This window comes from Alosa alosa, chromosome 6, assembly GCF_017589495.1.
Source record: "Alosa alosa isolate M-15738 ecotype Scorff River chromosome 6, AALO_Geno_1.1, whole genome shotgun sequence".
NCBI lineage: Eukaryota > Metazoa > Chordata > Actinopteri > Clupeiformes > Clupeidae > Alosa > Alosa alosa.
The window spans coordinates 24,890,290-24,911,473 of NC_063194.1; the positions used below are offsets into that span (position 1 = coordinate 24,890,290).

General features: G+C 39.9%; 2 protein-coding genes across 2 annotated transcripts in view; one reads left to right on the forward strand and one right to left on the reverse strand.

The window, feature by feature from the left end:
• The first annotated feature begins 471 nt into the window (after nt 1-471).
• On the forward strand, nt 472-7,679 carry LOC125296877. The gene is made up of 10 exons (XM_048246994.1): nt 472-876; nt 999-1,044; nt 1,139-1,283; nt 1,376-1,527; nt 1,691-1,839; nt 1,932-2,085; nt 2,195-2,285; nt 5,778-5,862; nt 6,020-6,105; nt 6,381-7,679. Exons 2-10 carry the CDS (start codon nt 999-1,001, stop codon nt 7,126-7,128), a joined length of 1,656 nt encoding a protein of 551 aa, XP_048102951.1. The 5' UTR covers nt 472-876; the 3' UTR covers nt 7,129-7,679.
• A 5,254-nt stretch (nt 7,680-12,933) lies between these two features.
• The window catches only part of LOC125295986 (UNC93-like protein MFSD11), a 30,555-nt gene continuing 22,304 nt past the window's right edge, over nt 12,934-21,184 (reverse strand). Inside the window, exons 8-13 of the mRNA XM_048245583.1 lie at nt 18,977-19,026; nt 18,419-18,484; nt 18,208-18,333; nt 14,999-15,173; nt 14,644-14,779; nt 12,934-14,072 (exon numbers count right to left, since the gene is read on the reverse strand). Of these exons, the coding sequence (XP_048101540.1) occupies nt 13,926-14,072; nt 14,644-14,779; nt 14,999-15,173; nt 18,208-18,333; nt 18,419-18,484; nt 18,977-19,026 (700 nt within the window). The 3' untranslated portion in view covers nt 12,934-13,925. The remainder of the gene's footprint in view (nt 14,073-14,643; nt 14,780-14,998; nt 15,174-18,207; nt 18,334-18,418; nt 18,485-18,976; nt 19,027-21,184) is intronic.

Here is a 21,184-nt window from a genome sequence, read left to right on the forward strand (position 1 = left end):
GAATAGGACATTGCATGTGATGTAGACGAAATGTAGACGAGAGAGACGACCCGATGTAGACTGATTTGTTTTGTCTCAGTGAAATGCTATTTTGTGTTTTGACTTGGAAAAACACACTTGTGTTTGTTTTGATGTGTGTAAATAAACACTATACTTGAAGTTTGGATCCCTGTATGTTTACAGAACTATGACAAAAGTATGACCTCAAACTGACATAGTCTACCTTGTGCACAGAGAAAGAAAAAGCCATATGTGTTTTTTATTCATACCATCAGTGTGTTGTTGGCACATTGTGTGATTGTGATGGCTTGTGTTTACTGTTAAATACGAAAACACCATTTTTAAGAAGGTGTAGGCTAATCAGCTAAGCTGTGTTAGCTTTTGCAAGAGAACTACAATGTTTTGCTGACTGGGTGAGAGGTTTTGCCATTTGTGTGTAGAGTTTTGCATAAAAAGCCGTAGTTACAAAAAATGTGCTTAAGCAAGAAAAAACTGTAATCGTTTTGGTAGTCTGAAACCCAATCAATATTCGCTCATTCGTTTGGTCCCCAGGTCAGGTGTCGCTTTCGTGAAATCTAGGCATTTTGTCGCTACACTTCCTTGTGCGGGGGTGTGTGGTGGGTGCAACTTTTTCCACGGAGGATTGCCTGGGACTGAGACTTCCAGTAAGTGTTTTGAAACACGCCCTTTTCACTTCAGTCAGTGAGTGTATTTGAGATGTAGAAGGGAGAACAACGTTGAGCGTTACAGTTTCCTTGACGAGCTCTACGCAGTCCGCACACTTCCCAAGAAAATACAACATGTTCGTGTTCTTTGTAGCTAGGTTAGGCTGCATATCCTAAAACATCTACCAGCGAAGATAACACACAGGCCAAGGTAAGGAATTGTTTTCGCCTACTAATAAAAAAAAAAATTAAGTTGGGTTAAAGCGTTAAACTGGCTTGTGACATCGTGCAGGCCATTCTTATTGGGAAGTAACTTTACGCCATTCCTTATAGATGCTGAAACTTGCTTTCGTAGTGATTGTCCTGGTTTTGATTGAAGGTAGGCTATGTCTTTATTTCTTCGAACTTGTTTAAATAAGTAGCCTCGATAACTAAAATATTACATATTTCGTAATGACTGGACCTACTTACAGGATCGTCTTCTCGGCACATTGATGTGACGTGTGTCAATGACTTCGATAGAACAATGATGTGTGCATTTACACCGGAGCAGTCTACCAATTGCTCGGAGTACTCTCTAAAAATAGAGTTTAATCCAGACGAACCACTACTAAAGAGGTTTGTAATTAAATCCATTTATTAATTCAGTGCATCAGTCCTTATCCTGTTATTCTACAACATGATCATTTTATCACTCCTTATGTTTACAGAGATTATGGCTGCTCTCTTAGTAGTGTCGGTTGCGACAAATGTTGTTGCACTATTGACGTTGAGGTTGGCTTTTTGCACGGTGAAGACAGTAAAGTTACCGTGGAGAGAAATGGAACACATGGGAAACACATTATCAACACCTCAAAACACAGTGAGTGTACTTAACGTTGAGATGGGCCTATGATTGATTGATATGAGTGTGCTGTGTTATAGCCTACTGTATCTGTTAATTAACTTGAAGATGGAAATGTTTGCAAAGAAAGCTGTTCATTTCAAATGCTCATGAAAATATGAATGCATCTGCTTTATTCCAGTAAAGCCCAAAACTCCAACAATCATAAGCGTGAATCTAACAGCAGATGGGAATACAAATGTGACATGGCTGACCCACTATGAAGGAAAGTCTTTTTTAAAAGATTTAAAGACTGAACTTGAATTTAAATCTATGAAGGCTGGCGAATGGGTAAGACATTTGAACAGCAGCAACATGAGCTGTACAGTGATACTTTGGTGTTTTGTTTACCCTTATTTCTTATTCTTATTTTGTATTTTCAGAACAAAGTTACTGAAGAAGCCATTCATAAAACACATTATGAATTTAATAATTTAGAACCAAACACAGAGTATATTGTCAAAGCCAGGGTCAAGGCCATAATCAATGACGAATCTCACTTCAGTGACTGGAGTCAAGAGGTTCCATTTCTCAGTGGTAAGTAAAAGTAACTATAAAGAACATACAGAAACTCCAGCCAGTAATATATTAGAGTAATGTATTACATGTTAACAATACCGTTAATTCTTTTTTATTATTTGTCTAGGCAATGTTGAAAATGTTACTAAGAAAGTTGTGCCAGTCATATGTCTGATCCTGATCGCCATCGTTTGTACATTAGTCTGCTGCTATGTTAAGTAAGTACTAGATTGGATTGGTTGTTTTGACCATTTGAGCATGTAATAATAATGGTTATGGTTATTTTATTTAACAGACGCTTTTGTCCAAAGCGACTTACAGAATAAATATTACAATAGTTAAAGGGGAAGGCGGCGATTTTACGCATTTTGAAGTCCATAACATTTTTTGTCACATTCAGCAATCATCTCATGACCACTAGCTGCCCCTTTCCGTGAGTACACTGTACACTGAGAGTACTCTGTAGGTATCCCAGGCTCTGAAAACTGGAAACAAACAAAGTAGGGGCAGCTTGTCCCACTAACAAAAACAAAACGTTGCGTGGAGTTTCTCTGGGAGCACTGAGGGATGAGATACCTCTCTGGCATGTTCTGTTTGGTCCTTGGTTCAAATATAATGTACATTGTTTTGGACAAAAGCATCTGCTAATAAATGTAAATATAAACACAAACACAACTTCCTGTGAATTTGCTGAGGAAAAAGGACACTGAGGAAAAGGACATTGAGGAAAAGAGTTTTGAATTGTACAAGAATGTACAAAAGGTTGTGTGGAATCTTGTGTCATACAAGGTCTGATCTTCCTAATGTTGTAAAAGAGAAGCTCAGAGAAGTTTAGTCGGTCATCAATTATGACGCCCAAGTTACGTTGTAATTTAGTTGGGCTCAGTGAAGATGAGCCGAGTTGGATGTTAATCTGTTGGGGAATAGCCGTATTAGCTGGAAACACCAAGAGCTCTGTTTTGGGGAGATTAAGCTGGAGGTGTCGATCTTTCATCCAAACTGAAATATTCTTAAGGCGTGCAGAAATACAGTACATTCTGAAACGGTATTAACAATAACAACTACAATAACGACAATAACAACAATTCTAATATTTTGAGATTGTAGATTTTTGATTTCCATGACCTGTAATCCATAATCATCAATATTAGAATAATCAAGGTCAAAAAAGGTTTGAAATATTTCACCTTATGTGTAATGAATCTAAATCAGTGGTTCTTAACTGGTCTGGCTTTGGGACCCACAATTTCCCATGTTCATCAAGTCGCGACCCATATAGTTTTTTAGTGTTCAAGACAACAGATATGGTGAGCTACATGCTAAGACATTCAGACATTTTGCCTGTAGGCCTATCTGTTTGGCATGCTGATGTTTGGCATTACATTCATGCTCTCATGTGCCAGCAATTCACTGCACACCACACACTGGGTGAACTTTTGTTTACCGCTAAAATTATTTTTAACGAAAAAAAAAAAGATCCATGACATTATTTTTTTAGATGCACCTGTAATAACTAGATGGACACTTCCAGAGAGCACAGACCTCTGCCAAGGTGAAATTATGTAGGTGTGAATACTAGATCAGCTAGTTCAAGGCGTTTGGCTCAGTGTGGAGAATGGACTGAACTGTCATTTGATTTACCAGAATGAGTCCCAACATTTCAACAGTAGCTGCTTTCAGACATGAGTCAACATGTTCTGCGGATGTCAAGCAGTTGGGCCCTATATCTGAACAACATAACCAGACATTTGGAACTCCAAACTTAGCCAGCTCTTACACAACTCCCCTCCTAGTATTTCCGACCAACATTATGTACATGAGCTCATGTCTAAGCGCAGCGTAGAACATGCGGCGATTCTGTTCATGTGCGTGTTCAACCATGTTTCTCCTGTTCAACCACGCGGAGATTCTGTTCATTTGTGTCGGTGTCGTTCACACATAATATCCGCATGTTAGCATTATATCTGAATCACCCGAAGGGCCGGACCTCCGTTTGACAAAGATCCGCATATACTGTCTGAAACCAGCTAATGTCTTTCCTTGTTTCAGAGAGCTCAAATATGCAAATTCACACCAACATTCTTCTTCTGAACCTGATGGCAGGTTCATTCATTAATGCTACATGGTTAAAGTCTCTCCAGCTGTGGAGAGACTCATCCCTCTTCACCAAGGGCACACTTGTTACTGTGACAGTCAGGAAGGTTGTGTCAACAAATGCATCCCTGTTAGATCTTGGGGGCAACACAGAGGGGAGATGCGTGAGTGGCTGTTGAGGGAACCCGCTGCACCAGGAGTGCATGTGCTTTTACGAATTTGACACAGATAGACAAGGAAGACACCATAGATCTCAACATAAGGAAACATGCTTTGCCCTCTTCTCTTTTTCCTAAAAGATGACAGTGCGTCATTAGGTGTGTTCACACATGGTGAAACACTCAACTTTAACTTCAAAACATAAAAGGGCAATAGTAAAAATAGTTTAAAAAGTAAAGTACATAATAATTAAAAAGAAAGCATAAAAGACAAGGGAGAAAAATTGAAAGACAAATTCAGAATTTGTAACTCAGTGATAACTGAGTAATAATAATTTAATTTAATAATCAAAATAATAAAAATCATAATAACTTCCCTCACGGGATCAAAAGAGTATACTTATACTTAACAAGGAGTGTACTGTCTACAGTTGGGGCCTTTTTGATGTCATCCGAAAGTTGGTTCCAGAGTTGAAACACATAACAACTAAAAGCTTTTACTAACAAGTTTTGCTCCTGAGACCTGAGAGGTGGAAGGTGTGTACTGATGTCTCTTAAGCCAGCTAATTTATTTCAGGTGGAGCCAGGTGTGACTTAGGCCCGTTTCACACCGGGTGTCAGCTGCGTGGCGTGTCCGTTTTTATTTCGGCTCCCATGTTAACAGGTTAGACCTTGCGCACCTGCCTGCGTGATACGCACATCTCAGGCGCGCTGAAAACGTGTGCATGCTAGGAATAGGACTCACGCCTATTTTCCACGTCACACGCAAGCGTGTTGGACGCGTTTCCATTCAAAACAGTTAAGAAAAAAAATGATATGAGAAAAAGAGACTTTTTAATTGGCAGAGAGGCCGCCGCAGTGCCGCATCAGACACGCTTCTGGTGAGCAAAGACATAGAAAACGCCACGCAGCCACCACGCAACAGACACGGCACGTTCCCAGTGTGAAATGGGCCTTACACACCCTTACGCACCAGGGTTAATTTGCCACTATGTGTATATTTGGATGTTTTTTTTTCAATGGTTCTTATAAGATTTTGTCCGAAGCAACTTAAAATAACATCAATAAACATCACATTTACATTAAAATTATTAACTCACTTTTTGAAAACTGTCACTTGAATGAAGAACTTTAGGTAAATCATTCCACCAAAAGGAAACACAGAAGAAAAGAGTTTGACTGTGACCTTAGTGTAGATGAAAAAGCGACATAGCAGTTGCTCAAGGTTTCTCAATGAAATAAGTCATATTCAGCCATTATTTTGAAAATAGTCTATGTGTAGTATGTGTAGTCTACAGTCAAACAAACCACCCCAAAAACATAACCTCCTTACAACAATAGTTATAACGCAACAATTATTGTTGAATTAAATTATTGTTGTATTAAAGTAATATCTGCTTTTTAGGTAGAATTGTAACAATGTAATGACATACAACTCAAATTGCATTCCCTTTTCAGAATCAAGAAAAACAAGGAAAGTAAGGATTCATTTTCTCCAAGGATTGAATTAAATTCAATTTATCTCATCGGGACAGAACATAAGGTAAATGTGCAAGATGAGAGGAATATTTGTGAAGTACATTCTGCATATTTAGACAGTTCCATTGATTGCAGCCATTGACCCAACCACCACCACCATATTTTTTGTTAATAACGAAATCATAATGAAACCGTCCATAATGTATAATTTACCTTTGTAGGTAGGCCTACTCTGTCCAGAATATACTTCTACATCCAGGATGGAGGTGTTTATTCCAAAACAGCACATCATTGAAGAGGAGAAAAGGTATTTTGTATTTTAACAACCGATGTCTATTTTCTTAAAGTGCATTTTGGGTAAAGACTGACAGGAAGCGAGTGGGAGAGAGAGATGGGGTAGAATTGGGAAATGACCACGGGTCGGATTCCAACTCATGGGCATTTGGACCCAAATGTGGTCTGGATACTGCCTCTTAAGCCATAGTTCTCCCCAGGGGTCTATTCTTTGACCATCTTTTTGATCATTGTATTCAAGCTGAATTGAATTATTTCATTGCAAAATATTGTCTCTTTCATCAACAGCATAACCTCCATCTCAGTTGGTAGTAGTGGAAACAGCAACCTTATTGAAAGCATAAACTCCAACTCAACTTCAGTGGATTATGGGTTCGTTGAAAAGGATCAGAACCAGATCTTGGAACGGCTACTGTCAGCTGTCCAGCAAGATTTGGAGCGAGTGCGCCAGGCCCAGTCAGCTCCAGGGACAAAGCCCTTGGTTTTACAAAGCCTCTCTGACTATGAAAGTGTCGGCATGCAAGAGTCAAAGAAAGCCTGTAGCCCCTGCTTAGCCTCACAGAGCAACTCAGGGTCGTCTTTTGACAACCGGTGCTACTCCGTCCCCACCAGCCCTTCCCCTTGCGAGTCCTCTTTTTTTGTGCCGTCATTGTGCTGTGACCTTGGCTACCAGTCAAGTGAGAGTTTTGGCCAGCCGGTGTTGATGGAGATGGAGGGAGGCGATGTTCTTTTGCCCCCACTCGTCCCAACAGAACTTGCCTACCGACCTTGTGATGGCTGCTTGATCGGTGAGGCAGAATGTCCCCCCCGGTCAGAAAATGTGGAGGCTAACGGGAGCTTTGTGAAACCCATGGGACAGGGTGTGAGCATTTGCATGGATCGGACTCTGCAGGGCATTGAGGAGGAGCAGGGCTGTGCACAGCGGTTAGTTTGTAGCAAGACCCTGTTTCAGCCCTGTCCTCTTCCTCTTGGGGAGTGCGGCCCACTCCTATGCGATGATGAATATCGGTCTGTGCCGAATTTGATTCCAAGCTGAGAGGCACAAGCATGCACGTGGAACAGCACCTTTTATGGGGAGGTATTTAATTTAAGTTTAGAACCATTTTCTGTGTGTGTGTTGTTTGTGTATGAATGTTGGTGTGTGTGCACGTTTGTGTGCTAGTGTGTAAACATCTGTGTGTATATACACGTGTGTGTTTGGAGGAACCTGTTTTCAGCCCTGTCCTCTTCCTCTTGGGGAGTGATCCCTATCTCAAAGGATTGTACCGTGACTTTTGATCTGAATAATTCATTTGTGACATTACCTGCGTTCCTGCTGAGATGAAGAAACCAGTTTGAGTTGCCTGAGTACTGTTGTTCTGTACACACTATTGCTATGTCTGCCAAAGCCATATATATAGTTTGATAATATCTGATATGATGTTTACCCACTGTTGAGAACTATCTGTAAATATGAATCTTTTGTTTGTGTTGACCTTCTTCATACATAAACGCAGACAGCTTCTTCATACATAAACGCAGACTAGTGTCATTGCATTCCTTATTACAGAAGATGCACATTCGCAGCTCAAGAACTTTAGTGTGTTTAATGTGTTTCATACATAAACGCAGACAGCTTCTTCATACATAAACGCAGACAGCTTCTTCATACATAAACGCAGACAGCTTCTTCATACATAAACGCAGACAGCTTCTTCATACATAAACGCAGACAGCTTCTTCATACATAAACGCAGACAGCTTCTTCATACATAAACGCAGACAGCTTCTTCATACATAAACGCAGACAGCTTCTTCATACATAAACGCAGACAGCTTCTTCATACATAAACGCAGACAGCTTCTTCATACATAAACGCAGACAGCTTCTTCATACATAAACGCAGACAGCTTCTTCATACATAAACGCAGACAGCTTCTTCATACATAAACGCAGACAGCTTCTTCATACATAAACGCAGACAGCTTCTTCATACATAAACGCAGACAGCTTCTTCATACATAAACGCAGACAGCTTCTTCATACATAAACGCAGACAGCTTCTTCATACATAAACGCAGACAGCTTCTTCATACATAAACGCAGACAGCTTCCTTCTTCATACATAAACGCAGACAGCTTCTTCATACATAAACGCAGACTAGTGTCATTGCATTCCTTATTACAGAAGATGCACATTCGCAGCTCAAGAACTTTAGTGTGTTTAATGTGTAAGGACACAAAGTCTAGCCACGGTTACTGAATGCAAATGGCAGGCAATTTATTATCGGTTTATCATCGGTTCTTTGGAAGTCCCACAGGAGGGAGTTGGCCTCTCTGGGCTTGTTTCAGTCTTCTTTTTTTAGTGTTGTGTAAGATAAGAGGAGAAAATAAGGAAGTTTAAGTCAGTGGAGCCCTTTAGGCAGTTATAGGAACTAAAGATAAGACAACGTCAACCAGTTTCAAAAACAATGTTGAAATGCAGTTTTGCGTGTGAGAACTGCACATGTTTTACTTGACTGACTGATTTGCATTCCCCTTTGAATGATCACACATCACACATCATGATTCGTGACACATTCTTAACACTGCTCCAAGTCTGCTGTTCATCAAAAAGTCTACTCAACACAAACAGTGCCCTCCATATTTATTGGTACTGTAGCGTGACTATACAAATGTGAAGATGTGATAATAATTAATAACTAGACTGCATTTCCGGCCGGAACTGCAAAAGTGTGCTTGCCCTGGTCCGGTCACCAACGTGAGCAGACAGTGGCATACGCTATGCTGAACCTGGCTTGATCCAATCATTCTAACAGTGCCTTTCAGTGTTGGAGCAGTGGCAATACCTCTAAAGCTCTAGGAGAGGGCTATTCAACTATTGGCTTGCGGGGTGAATGCGGTTCGTTGGATTTTACCTGTGGCCTGCCTTTGAATTTAGCTTCTATGACTAAGATCAAATCAATAAAATAAAACAACAGCAGTGATTGGCTGCAAAAATAAATAACGTCACGCGTCTTGCACCTCTCAAACTGGGCTATCAGGTAACCTAGAAGAATTGAAATTATGAAATATGACTAAGGAATTCAAATGCTGCTTGTTTGTCAGGATACTTTTTCACTGATTTATTTTAAAAATATGAGCTATGAGTGTGAATGTTATATATTCCATCCCCTAATTCTGTTTTACTGGTTTATTTGACAAATAATCTATATGGATTTGTTCTATAAAGACCTTATGTCTGTTTAGGATTGTTTTGAGAGCCTATTGATGTATCTCAAAATAAAGTAATGTCCACAACATTAGTGATGTTTTTTTTTGTGTGTGAATGTATTTTACTTAACTCATTAAATGTAGCTGAATACTCATGAACGTATGAACAGCAGTAGTCAAGGCGACATCTAGTCAGTATATATATCTATGACTGTTCATTACATGGCCCAGAATGCCTTGCATGTCTTTACAACAAAACAACACAGTAAAACCTAAATGCCTGTAAACATATGCATTTGTACAACTGCAAATGTACCAGTACAACTGCAAATGTGGAAGGTGATAGTTACCAAATACGGGTGGGTGGTTTGTCAAATGATGGAAACTTTTGGAATGTTTTCTCTTTTTTTTTAGCTTATGCACCCTCACATTGGAGTCCCGAGTTCAAATACAAAATTTGGTATCAATATGTGACAGTGTTCCTGAGATATGGATCGACTTCCTGTTTGGCTAAGGCCTTGATTTCGCTTTGGCTGTGACGGGCAAACGCTTCGAAAAAATCAAAAATCCTTCTGGTAACTTTTTGTGAGGCTTGGTCCAAGGATGATGTACGTCAAGTGTCGTGGCGTTTGGACCAAATTTGTGACCTGTGAAAATTTAGTTTCGCTTTCTGTTCAATCCAATATGGCGGACGAGCGACACGCCCACCTGACGTCATCTTCGCGACCAACTTACACCGGTACTCACCGGACGTTTTAAAGTTGGAACGGTGTCTCTGTCTCAAAGGGCCTAGGCACTAGAGCTGACAAAAAATTAGGGAGACGGGAAAAATAAAACTTAAGAAGAAAGAAACTTTGCAAGCACACTTAATAATAACACTTAAGAAGAACAATAAGTGTGCTGCTTTGCAAGCACACTTAATGAGAATCATAATTTGCTATTAAAATATTTTAGTCATATTACTGCTTAAATCCAGCTTGCTCTAAAACAAATAAAAATGTGCAAATGCGGCAAGATAATGATAGACAACCAGTGTGAAACAAGTTAGACTTATAATGTTTAAAAACGTAGAAACTTAGAATTGAAGTGTGTTTTCTTAAAGGAATTATCCGGAGTAAAATGCACTTTAGATCAATTTACGGATGATTGAGAGTACATATGTTGAGTTGACATCAAAATCATGTCATTTGGATGTGTTTTGAGAAAGTTTGATTTTACCGTTTTTAGTCAAAACTCGTTAGCCTGGAAGTGACCAGGGCAAGTCATTTCGCCGCTACAAAACGCTATTTTTATACCTCTTCTACCGTTCCAAACAACATTACACTTACGTGGTAGTGAGTAGAGGGTCCCTAAAGCCAAACCGAAGTATCCCGATGTCTTTATGTGGTCGGATAGAGAGTCCAGAATGAATTTCATCAAGCCAGTACCTTTCCGGAAATGTTGCTGCTGCAGCTGGCGTCTTTAGGGGAAAGTCCGTGGGAGTCGATTGTCGAAGTGTGGAGTAACGCTCTGGAAATTCATGAATTTTGTTGCCGTTTTTTTAAAAAAAAAAAACATAGTCCAGTATTTCTTTCGAAATTGAAATGAAGTTGTATGGACTGGACTATGTTTTTTTTTTTTTAAAAAACGGCGACGAAATTGTGAATTTCCAGAGCGTGAATTTCCAGGCATTTGGGAAGGAAAGTCCTATGCTCCAGGGCAGACAAAAAAACAAAAAGGCTTTGTTAGCAAATTTATTTGGCGCGACAAATTGCTTGTGAAGCTAAAGTCTAGGATCCGTTGTGGTCTAAATGCACATCACACACCCAAGCGAGGATACGGAAATCTGTCTGATAAATACAAGTGTATTTATATATAGAATCTAAATTGTTATAGATCCGATGTGGTCAATTGAAGTTTTTATATATTACAAGAACTGTCATTTAAAAAGAGCCTTAATTTCAATTTGACAAAGCTCCCAAAAGAATAGGGTAGCCCTAGTTGATCTTCCATCCGATCTAGACAGACAGACGAATGTCTGTAGTGAGTTTTTACCCTCTCTCAGATTTTGATGACAAACAACTATGGCAAATACAGCTCTGAATTTCTTCCTCTTTTAGTGAAGTTAACCACATTTTGAAGTACAAGTCGAAGGGAACAGGGAATAGCGACTATGAGATAGAGAGAGACTCTGAAGTGGTCTATTTTCCTTAGCCCCTAAACCCCAAATTAGGGATTTTGATTCAGATAGGGAGAGCCTCTCCATCAAGTCAATCCTCTTGTACAGCCTAACCCTGTCGAAAAGGGGCCCCCGCACCACACACACACACTGAAAGATAGTTCCTCTTTTACCCTGTGAAATCCTCACAGTCCAAAGACGAATGCACCCACACCTACAGGAGTAGCGATCTCTACTGTGTTACGGGAGCCCCGTAGACACCAGAGTGGACACAAAACGCAAAAGTACCCCTGGCAAAGTTGGGTAAAATAATTCCAACATTAAAGGGAAAGCACATTTTTATTCTGAGAACAAATCCTTTATATATAAACAAAATATTATGAACTTTCAAGTAGTATTACATGATTTCCTGTTTCATAAAATTAGTCGCACATTAGTCAACACCTTAGTCAATCTTCAGCTTGGGAAAGGCAGTTCAAATAGCGAAAGTACGGACCATGGTAAATCAGGAAATGGGCACGCCTGATAATACCCATTTTGCTGAAGTTCCAATCAACTGGAACTGTCACAAACCTCTATTTTACCCGTACGCACAGTGATGAGGATGGTAAGAGAGGCAAAACATTTCCTAAAGAGCAGTTGGACAGATACAGAAAAAGGTATCTTGGGGTCACCAAGACTGGAAAAAATATCAGAAATGACCTCCATGCTTTATTTAAAAGGCATTGGAAGAAGTGTGGTCTGCACACTGCAATTGCTCCAAAAATATAAACTTTATTACTTTAACTTTAATTACTAAAACCATAGCAACGTTTCGATCACCCTGGATCTTCGTCAGGCATGCCTGCACCTGCAGAAAACTTTTCTTTGGATGTGCGGACCCACTCTTATTTATTTATTTACTACTTATTTAAAAGGCATGCCAGAAAAAAACAACTTTCTTGTCTTTGAACTACAAATGTACATGGCTGGTGTTGCTAAATGATACTTGGTCTTTCCTTGGAATCACGTTTTATGTTCTTGTCCGATCAAAAGATAAGAGATTTTCACCAACATTCAAGGTGGGTTTGGCGTACGTAGAAGAATGACTATACTGAAAAAAAGTCATTTTCTTTCATAGGGCACAACATTTCTAGCGGAGCCCCTGACTTCACTTGCACTGTTACACCTGGTTGTTAGGTATTCATAGATATTGGACATTTGCAATGTCACCCGAGGCAAACACGCACCTCCTGATGGTTATCTTAACGGTCTCTCCCCATGGCAAATGCAGCTGGGAGGAACATGTCTACCGGTATCTTTGTCATTCTACCCATATGGACCAGCAAGATGGTTTTCCATACAACTTTAATGCACATATTAATTATTCGAATAAGAAATTAGCATTGGCTTTATGTGCCTAATTTTTTATATGCCAGTAAACCAAACTATGGAGGTAAATGAAAAATTAATGCTTTTATTTATGCATAATACAAAACATATAAAATGAATGAAAAATGTACATAATTAAAGATTAATTAATTAAAACATTTTAGAAATGGGCAGCTCTGAATCAGAATAAAAGTTAAAAATAGTCAAGTATACTTTTTAAGAAATGTATGGAAAATCTTTTGATGTTTGACATTTCTTGAGAAACTACACTTCTCTTAATAGGCACACTCATTAATAATAATAAAAAAATGAAATAAAATAAATGCAAATAAAATGACACTCGTGATATGACTATGCCCTTGGTGCATAGTTTCTTTGTTTCTATCACCTGACTTAGGGACAGCTATGGCTTCCAGTCCTAATACCTTCTGTAGTGCATCTGTCTGTGTGCAGCATAAAGTCATACTTCTGGCATAAAAAACACAAAACAATTACAGTCAAATTAAATTATACTGTGACACAACAAGATAAATATGCATAGTTAAATTGTGCACAAGCCTACAGCTATTAGTAAGATATGAATAAAACACCTGAGAGAAATGCGAAAGCCCGACAGGAAGATAATAAACAAACAAACAAAACAAAAAAACAGAAAAGAACCAACAAACACCTATTCTGAAAGGTTCATCTTATCATAACAATAAAGAAAGAAAGGAAAAACAAACAAGCAGGCCCCAGCTTTGGCACGCTTGGCTGGAGCACCTGCACTGTACGCCGGCGACACGACCTGGGTTCAATTTCCGGTCCTTTCCGGATCCCACCCCGACTCTCTCTCCCACTCACTTCCTGTCATTCTCCACTATCCTATCACATTAAAGGCATAAAAAGCAAAAAAAACAAACAAGCAAGTCAAACCTCTAAAATGGCCAGACACATAATTAGTGGTTCACAAAAAAGCTATACTGCTATGTAATTCTGCTATGTACAACAAGGCTACTTTATTGAATTAGCGCAAGTTTTCTTTTAGTGTGACACAGACTCCTATGACTTCATGTCCTGTATACTTTGGCAATAAGCTGGATGGGCACTGGGATTGAGTTTTGCTACTAAGTTATTCCTGCAGCTCCCCAGAGTTCTGCATCCTCTCCACCATGAAGAAGCAGAGCGTCCCAGTGAAGCCCAGCAGCACCATGATCAGCAGCTGCCAGCTCAGCAGGAGGTAGCCACTGTAGAAGAAGGCCACGGCAGCACAGATAGACTGGGGGTGGAGGACAAACAGAGTTAGTCAGGAAACCAAGCTCCAGAACTCAGTACTGAGTTTTAATTATAAGGTTACGTTTATATCATTTCTCTCCCATGGGAGAAAAATGGAGAATAAAGGGAACTGCTTCATCAATCAAACATTCAAGACAATCAAGACGTTACCGGACGCAGAATAAAGCAGAACACAAAAGATAGCCTACATCATAAACCGAAACAAAACACACAGGCACAAATATGAATTGAAATGAATTTAATTGAAAATGTCATATTTCATGTGACTTCTGCTGCTCATACTATTTTGACAACATCAGATATGCATCATATCAAGTGAAAAATATGATATGGCCTGGTAATGTGACCCTAGCCTTAGATGCATACATATGTGAGCTGTGTCTCACTCCGTTTCTTTGAAGAACCGAGGTTTCATAGAAACTGGACGTTTTGCAACATAGTGTGAAATTGATCTGCTACAACATGCCTTGACTTGCTTTTGACGCTTCATTTATGCACATTGCAGTTGCAGCTTAAAATGCCTCTAGGCTATACAGTCAGCGACTTATATTTACCTGAATAAACTTAAAGATGGCAAAAGCAGGGGCACTTTGCTCTGCATACACACGTCCAAGGATGCTGTACAGCTGAGTGTTGAAACAGCTGTCTCCCAAGCCCAGTAGAAAGCTACACAGCAGGGCAATAGACACACTGGAGCAAGCAGAAGCACACAAGTGTCAGTTGTACTGAGTAACATGTGAGAGTCCTTTTTAGATGTATAGATAGCCTACATAGGGTTACAGTGTGTTAAGATACATAGATAAAATACATTTCATAAACAGTGCAGAAAAATAACTACCTTCTTTGCGTTTTACACGGGAATTATGTGTAGGGGAAACTGACCCAATAAGAGTAACAGTGACCAAATACCTGGGCGATAAATAAGGTCGGTGCTGTGAGGTGGTTGAGAAAACCACTGGAGCATCGTCGGGGATGTTGAGGAAGATCAGGTAAAACGCCACAAAGTGCACGACCATCCCGAGGAAGACTACAGAGGTGCGTCTGAAACGATTGTTCTTGCACACCAAGCCGAACAGGCCTCCGCCTAAGGGATGAGAGAGCATCTTAGGTCCACTCAAACGCAGAGAGGTGTGGAAAGCACAGGAGAGCAATGGCCTGCAGTCATGCTGCTCATGGCCATCCAGCATGTTAGTGAATCTACAGTTTACTACGTGTTCAGGTAGTTTGGAATGTGCCTGTGTAGTCATATGACTCCACCATGCATTGGCTATTTTCCCCTACCTTACATAATCATGTTAAATAATATGCATGTAGTCTTTTGAATGACAGAAGCATGTCTGTGGAAATCTTGGGTCTCAGAAAACCTTACAGAATTAGATTAGATTCAACATTGAATGACTGTGTATATATTTATATCTGGTCAACTGACAACAAAGATACTTTAAGGAGTGACAGGAAAATTCTCCAGACATTAAAATAATAATCCGGAGAAAAATATAGAAACAGATTAAAAATTCAGATGTCAACCAATGTTTGGCAGGTAATATGAGCTTGTAATATGGGCAGGTGACATGTAACCTACAGTGCACAGAAAAGCATATTATAGTGTGATGTACAAAACATTTTCACAGATGCACAAAATATTTCTACAGCAGGTGTTTGGCAGGTAATATGAGCTTGTAATATGGACCGGTTACATAATCTACAGTGCACTGAAAAAGTATTTGCATATTATACTGTAGTGTCAACACAACAGTACACTACACAACACATTTGCACACGTGCACATCATTTGCACAAACAAAACTTTACACGTGTACACATCATTTCACAAGCTCAATATTTCTTCCATCACATGATTCCACTAGTGGGGAATAGAGACATGACAGGTGGGGCGCGAAGAACAAGAGGATTTCAAGGTGTATACTAGGAATTTACATCTGTGAATTGGTGAACACACAGAGCACACAGTGAACACACAGGGCCAGATGTACTAACGCTTTTGCACCCATTTCAGGCGTATTTGTTTCGCAATGTGCTTGTAAAGTCATTGCGAGGTATGTACAAACAGGCCGCAATGATGTAAAAGCGCAAACTGCCTGTCGCGGGAGCTGAAAGTGGCAGATTGCGATTGTCATGTCATGCATATGCATTCATGGGAGGATCCAGGGGAAAGTGGGAGTTTAGCGTAAAAAGATGGGAGTGGAAGAGTAAAGAGCGCCTAGTTATGTATTCCGCGGTATGTACAAAGACTGCTCCTGAAAGCGCACGTCTATTCTGCGCCTAAATACTTCCGCCTTGTAAAAGCAGGTGTTAATCCACATTGCAGTTCAATGTGTCAATAAGAGAACCTTTCAAAGACAACAGAATCGCTATTTAGAACACCAGTTTTGTGGTGAAAGTATTTGTACTACCAAAAGCAACCTTAACTTTCGCTGGCCTTCGTGATGTCTTACTTTCACTTTCACGCCATTCACTTTAAACTTTCCTACTTGCTAGATTTGACCAATCTTCCATAGCCTACGCGGCACAAGTAGTTTGAGTAGAACTACTGATCTTCATTATCTCCCTGCTTGTTGACATCTTATCATGTATGGTATTATTTCATGATCGCTAAACGCTTGATTCTTTTTAATGTTGTCATCAGTTAACTTCATTCAACCGCGCTTTGTAGGCGCTGTCATTCAGTTGTGGACGCTCAGTAAATTGGCGTTTTATGGGCGGAGAAGGGCAGAGAAAGGCGCAGTTTACACTAAGGATTGAACGATTGATAAATACGACGGAAACTTGGGTCTGACAGCGTTCGCAATCTGCGGTGTGTCCATGGCGCTGATAACGCTACGTTCGCAAATGTACGTACATCTGGCCCACAGTGAGGTGAAGCACACACTAACCTAGAGCTGTGAGCTGCCTTGCTATAGCGGCGCTCAGGGAGCAGTGAGCGGTTAGGTGCTTTGCTCAAGGGCACTTCAGCCGTTCCTACTGGTCGGGGATCAAAACCAACAACCCTTCGGTTACAAGCCCGAAGCCCTAACCAGTAGGCCACGGCTGCCCCCAAGGACAAGGAAGAGCATAGATTCAAAACAAAATAGCCAAACACAAACATTGGAGTCATAAACGGACTGTCATATGAATTAAAACATCATCAGAACCTGCGGACTGAGACGGGAAATGTAACGTGGAACCAAAATGAGAAAATAATATTTTAACGTTATCATTTTGCCGGGGTGATGGGGTCAGGTGGGGCTTGGAAATTCCCCACCTCCAAAGTGGGGAATGACAGAAAAATTTTGAGAACCACTATGTTGAAGTTTGAGAACCACTGTGTTAAGTCGTCCAGGTCCTCAAGCAGCAAAGCAGCTCTAGATCATCACACTAGCACCACCGCATCTGACTGTTGCTAAGATGATCTTATTGTGGAGTACTGTGTTCTCTTTACACCAGATGTAGCAGGTCCAATGACTTTCAAAAAGTTCTAACTTCTAAATAAAAAGTTTTGACTCATCAGTCCACAGAACATCCTTTCAATCCTTTCTTTTGGGATCATCAAGCTCTTTCATTGGAAAAGTGAGGCAAGTGAGGCCTGCAGTTCTTTGTTAGTGGTCAGTCTGCGATCTTTCGTGACCTCCTGGCTGAGTGGAGAAAGAGCTCTGGGTAATTTTGGTAGGCAAGCCACTCATGGGAAGGTTGACCACTGTTCACCACCACCACAAGTTTTCACCATTGGTAAATAATGGCTCCCACAGTGGTTTGTTACCAATGGCTTTGTAACCCTTTCCAGACGTATAGGGTTTAATGACCTAGTAGGTTTTGCATCTGTTCTTGTTTTCCTTTAGTTTGCACCACCATGTGTTACAGTTTAATACTTTTTAGCCTATCTCACATTGCTATACAGGTTCTATTTAAGTGGTGTTTACACTGAACAGGTCTGGATGTAATCATGTCTAGATGTGAAATTGAACTCAAACTTGGCAACTGATTGGCTTAAAATTAAATTACTTTTTCACATATTAACAATTAATAGTAATCATAAAACTAATGATATATTAGTTAATCATTTGTGATTAAACACATTGTGCCTCTTTACAAGGAAGACTTGCCTTGGACCATTAACCTACCCACAATCTCTCCAACTCCGACCACTATGCCAGAGAGTCCAATTAGGCCTTTAGCTTGGTCTTCAAAGAGTGTGGTTGAGCCGAGGCATGTGCCATACACACCACTGTAAAAGGAAAGCTCCAGACCTGCAAAGGGGACACACAGGCTATTCACGCATGTGGTGTGTGACATACTGAAAACATTTAAAATATATCAACGTGAGGTGCTTACCGCTGTAGGCCATGCAACAACTCAGGAGCAGTATGGTTTTACTGCCAAGGAGAGACAGAATTGTCCCTGTGAGGGCAACAGAGTGTTTTAATGAATACAAAAGACATACAAAAACAGGCATAAAAGAGATACAAATAAAAGACAGAACTACAAGGGTGCAAACCTGAGGACATATGTCTTAAATCACATACATATTTCATTCCATATTATGCACTGAAAGTATCATATCATATTATCAACTGTAAACTTGTCTTTGTCTTTGTCTCTGTCATCTGTTGTGGATGCTTTGCTTTTATTGTGATGTTCCTTCTGTTTTGTTCTTGTTTTGTTTTCTGTCAATGTAATGTCTGTCAATGATTGTCTGTTATTAATGTTCTTTGTGTTTTGTTTCTGTTGGTGATTGTCTATTTTTGAAGGGCAAAAATGTAAAAATGTTAAATAGTAGTGCAGTAGAAGAAGAAGTAGTGCAGTAGAAGACCAATAATGATTGGATTGTAAATGAAAGCACTATATTTAAATAAAGTAATAAAAAAAAACTGTAAACTTGTAGTGACTCACTGAATTCTGACTTGGCCTCCTTCACAGCTGAGTTGGCTCTTTGTTTGTATCTATGATGGACAAGACAGGATAGGAGTTATTTAGAAAAATAATTGAAAGAATGTACAAACAAATGTAGAGTTGTCTTTTCAACTCTTTATTAACCAGTAATACTGTTTGTACAGTTTAGGATAGTAGTTATTCCCAAAAACAAATGCAGGACCAACTGGTGATGTAGTAAAAAATTAATTCAGTGCTGACTTGTAGAGAAGCCATAACATTCCATGACCTCATATAACCCAGCATCCCCATGGAATCTCCAACAGAGAATGATTTATTAGTTTAGCTTACAGTACAGTCCAAAAATAATCCGCTGTTTAGTCAGGGAAATTGACTGAGCACTATTTTACAGTACTAAGCATACATATAGTTGTGTAGTCAAAAGGAGATGGACATAGGTCAAATTAAATGAAACAGGTCCACACACATTACAGAATGACAGTGTTACAAAGCAACTGTAAATACTACAGGGCTTGAAGCAGGGAACATTTCTGTGCCTGAAGTTATTGTTGGTATATGTAGTAGTTCTTTATTATGACCGCCGCAAGAGCCGGGCGGTCATATAGGTTTAGTCAGATTTTTTTTTTTTTTTTTCTTTCTTTTTTTTTTTTTTTTTCTTTTTATGTCCAAATTTCCGTCCAATGATTCCCGGGACACTGAAAGACCGGGGTAGACAAAACTTGGTGGGCATGTAACCCCATATGGATAGCATGGAACCATCGTTTTCGTTTTGATCTGTAGCCCCATCGCTGGACTGCACCCCGAAGGAGGGTAGGGCAGACACAGTTTTCTGTGAATATCTCGAGAACCGTAAGGTTTAGGAGGACCATTATTTTTTTGTATGTTGATCTCAAGGGGCCATGTCAACGCATTCCATAACCACTCATTTTATGTATAGCGCCACCTAGTTAAACACAAAAAAAGTAAAAATGAGGTGGTGTAATTGAAGGTATCTGTGACCTAACATAGTCAAAACTGCACGAAATTGGAAGTGTAGGATCATTATGACACCCTCTGTATGCACGCCAAGTTTTGTGGAATTCCGTTCATGGGGGCCACACAATAAATTAATTTATGTTACTATACACCAACTGGCCTGTAGGTGGCCGGAGACAGTTTTCTGTGAATATCTCGAGAACCGTAGGGGCCTAGGAGGTCCACCTTTTTTTTTTGTATGTTGGTCTTAAGGGGCATGTCAACCCATCCCATTACCACTTATTTCATGTATAGCGCCACCCTAGTTAAAAATTAAAAAGCATAAAATTAGGTGTTTTCATCTCAATATCTCTGGCTGACAAGGTCAAAACTGCAACAAAATTAAAAGTGTAGGATCATTATGACACCCTCTGAATGCATGCCAAGTTTTGTGTACTTTCGTTCATGGGGGCCTTACAATAAAATAATTTATGTGTACATTTAGTGACGTACACCAACAATGATTCCGGGACACTGAAAGACCGGGGTACACAAAACTTGGTGGGCATGTAACCCCATATGGATAGCATGGAACCATCTATTTTTCGTTTTCATCTGCAGCCCCCCCGCTGGACTGGACCCCGAAAGGAGGGTAGGGCAGACACAGTTTTCTGTGAATATCTCGAGAACCGTAAAGGTTTAGGAGGACCATTATTTTTTTTGTATGTTGATCTCAAGGGGCCATGTCAACGCATTCCATAACCACTCATTTTATGTATAGGCGCCACCTAGTTAAACACAAAAAGTAAAAATGAGGTGGTGTAATTGAAGGTATCTGTGACCTAACATAGTCAAAACTGCACGAAATTGGAAGTGTAGGATCATTATGACACCCTCTGTATGCACGCCAAGTTTTGTGGAATTCCGTTCATGGGGGGCCACACAATAAATTAATTTATGTTACTATACACCAACTGGCCTGTAGGTGGCGGAGACAGTTTTTCTGTGAATATCTCGAGAACCGTGGGGCCTAGGAGGTCCATTTTTTTTTGTATGTTGGTCTTAAGGGGCATGTCAACCCATCCCATTACCACTTATTTCATGTATAGCGCCACCTAGTTAAAAAATTAAAAGCATAAAATTAGGTGTTTTCATCTCAATATCTCTGGCTGACAAGGTCAAACTGCACAAAATTAAAAGTGTAGGATCATTATGACACCCTCTGAATGCATGCCAAGTTTTGTGTACTTTCGT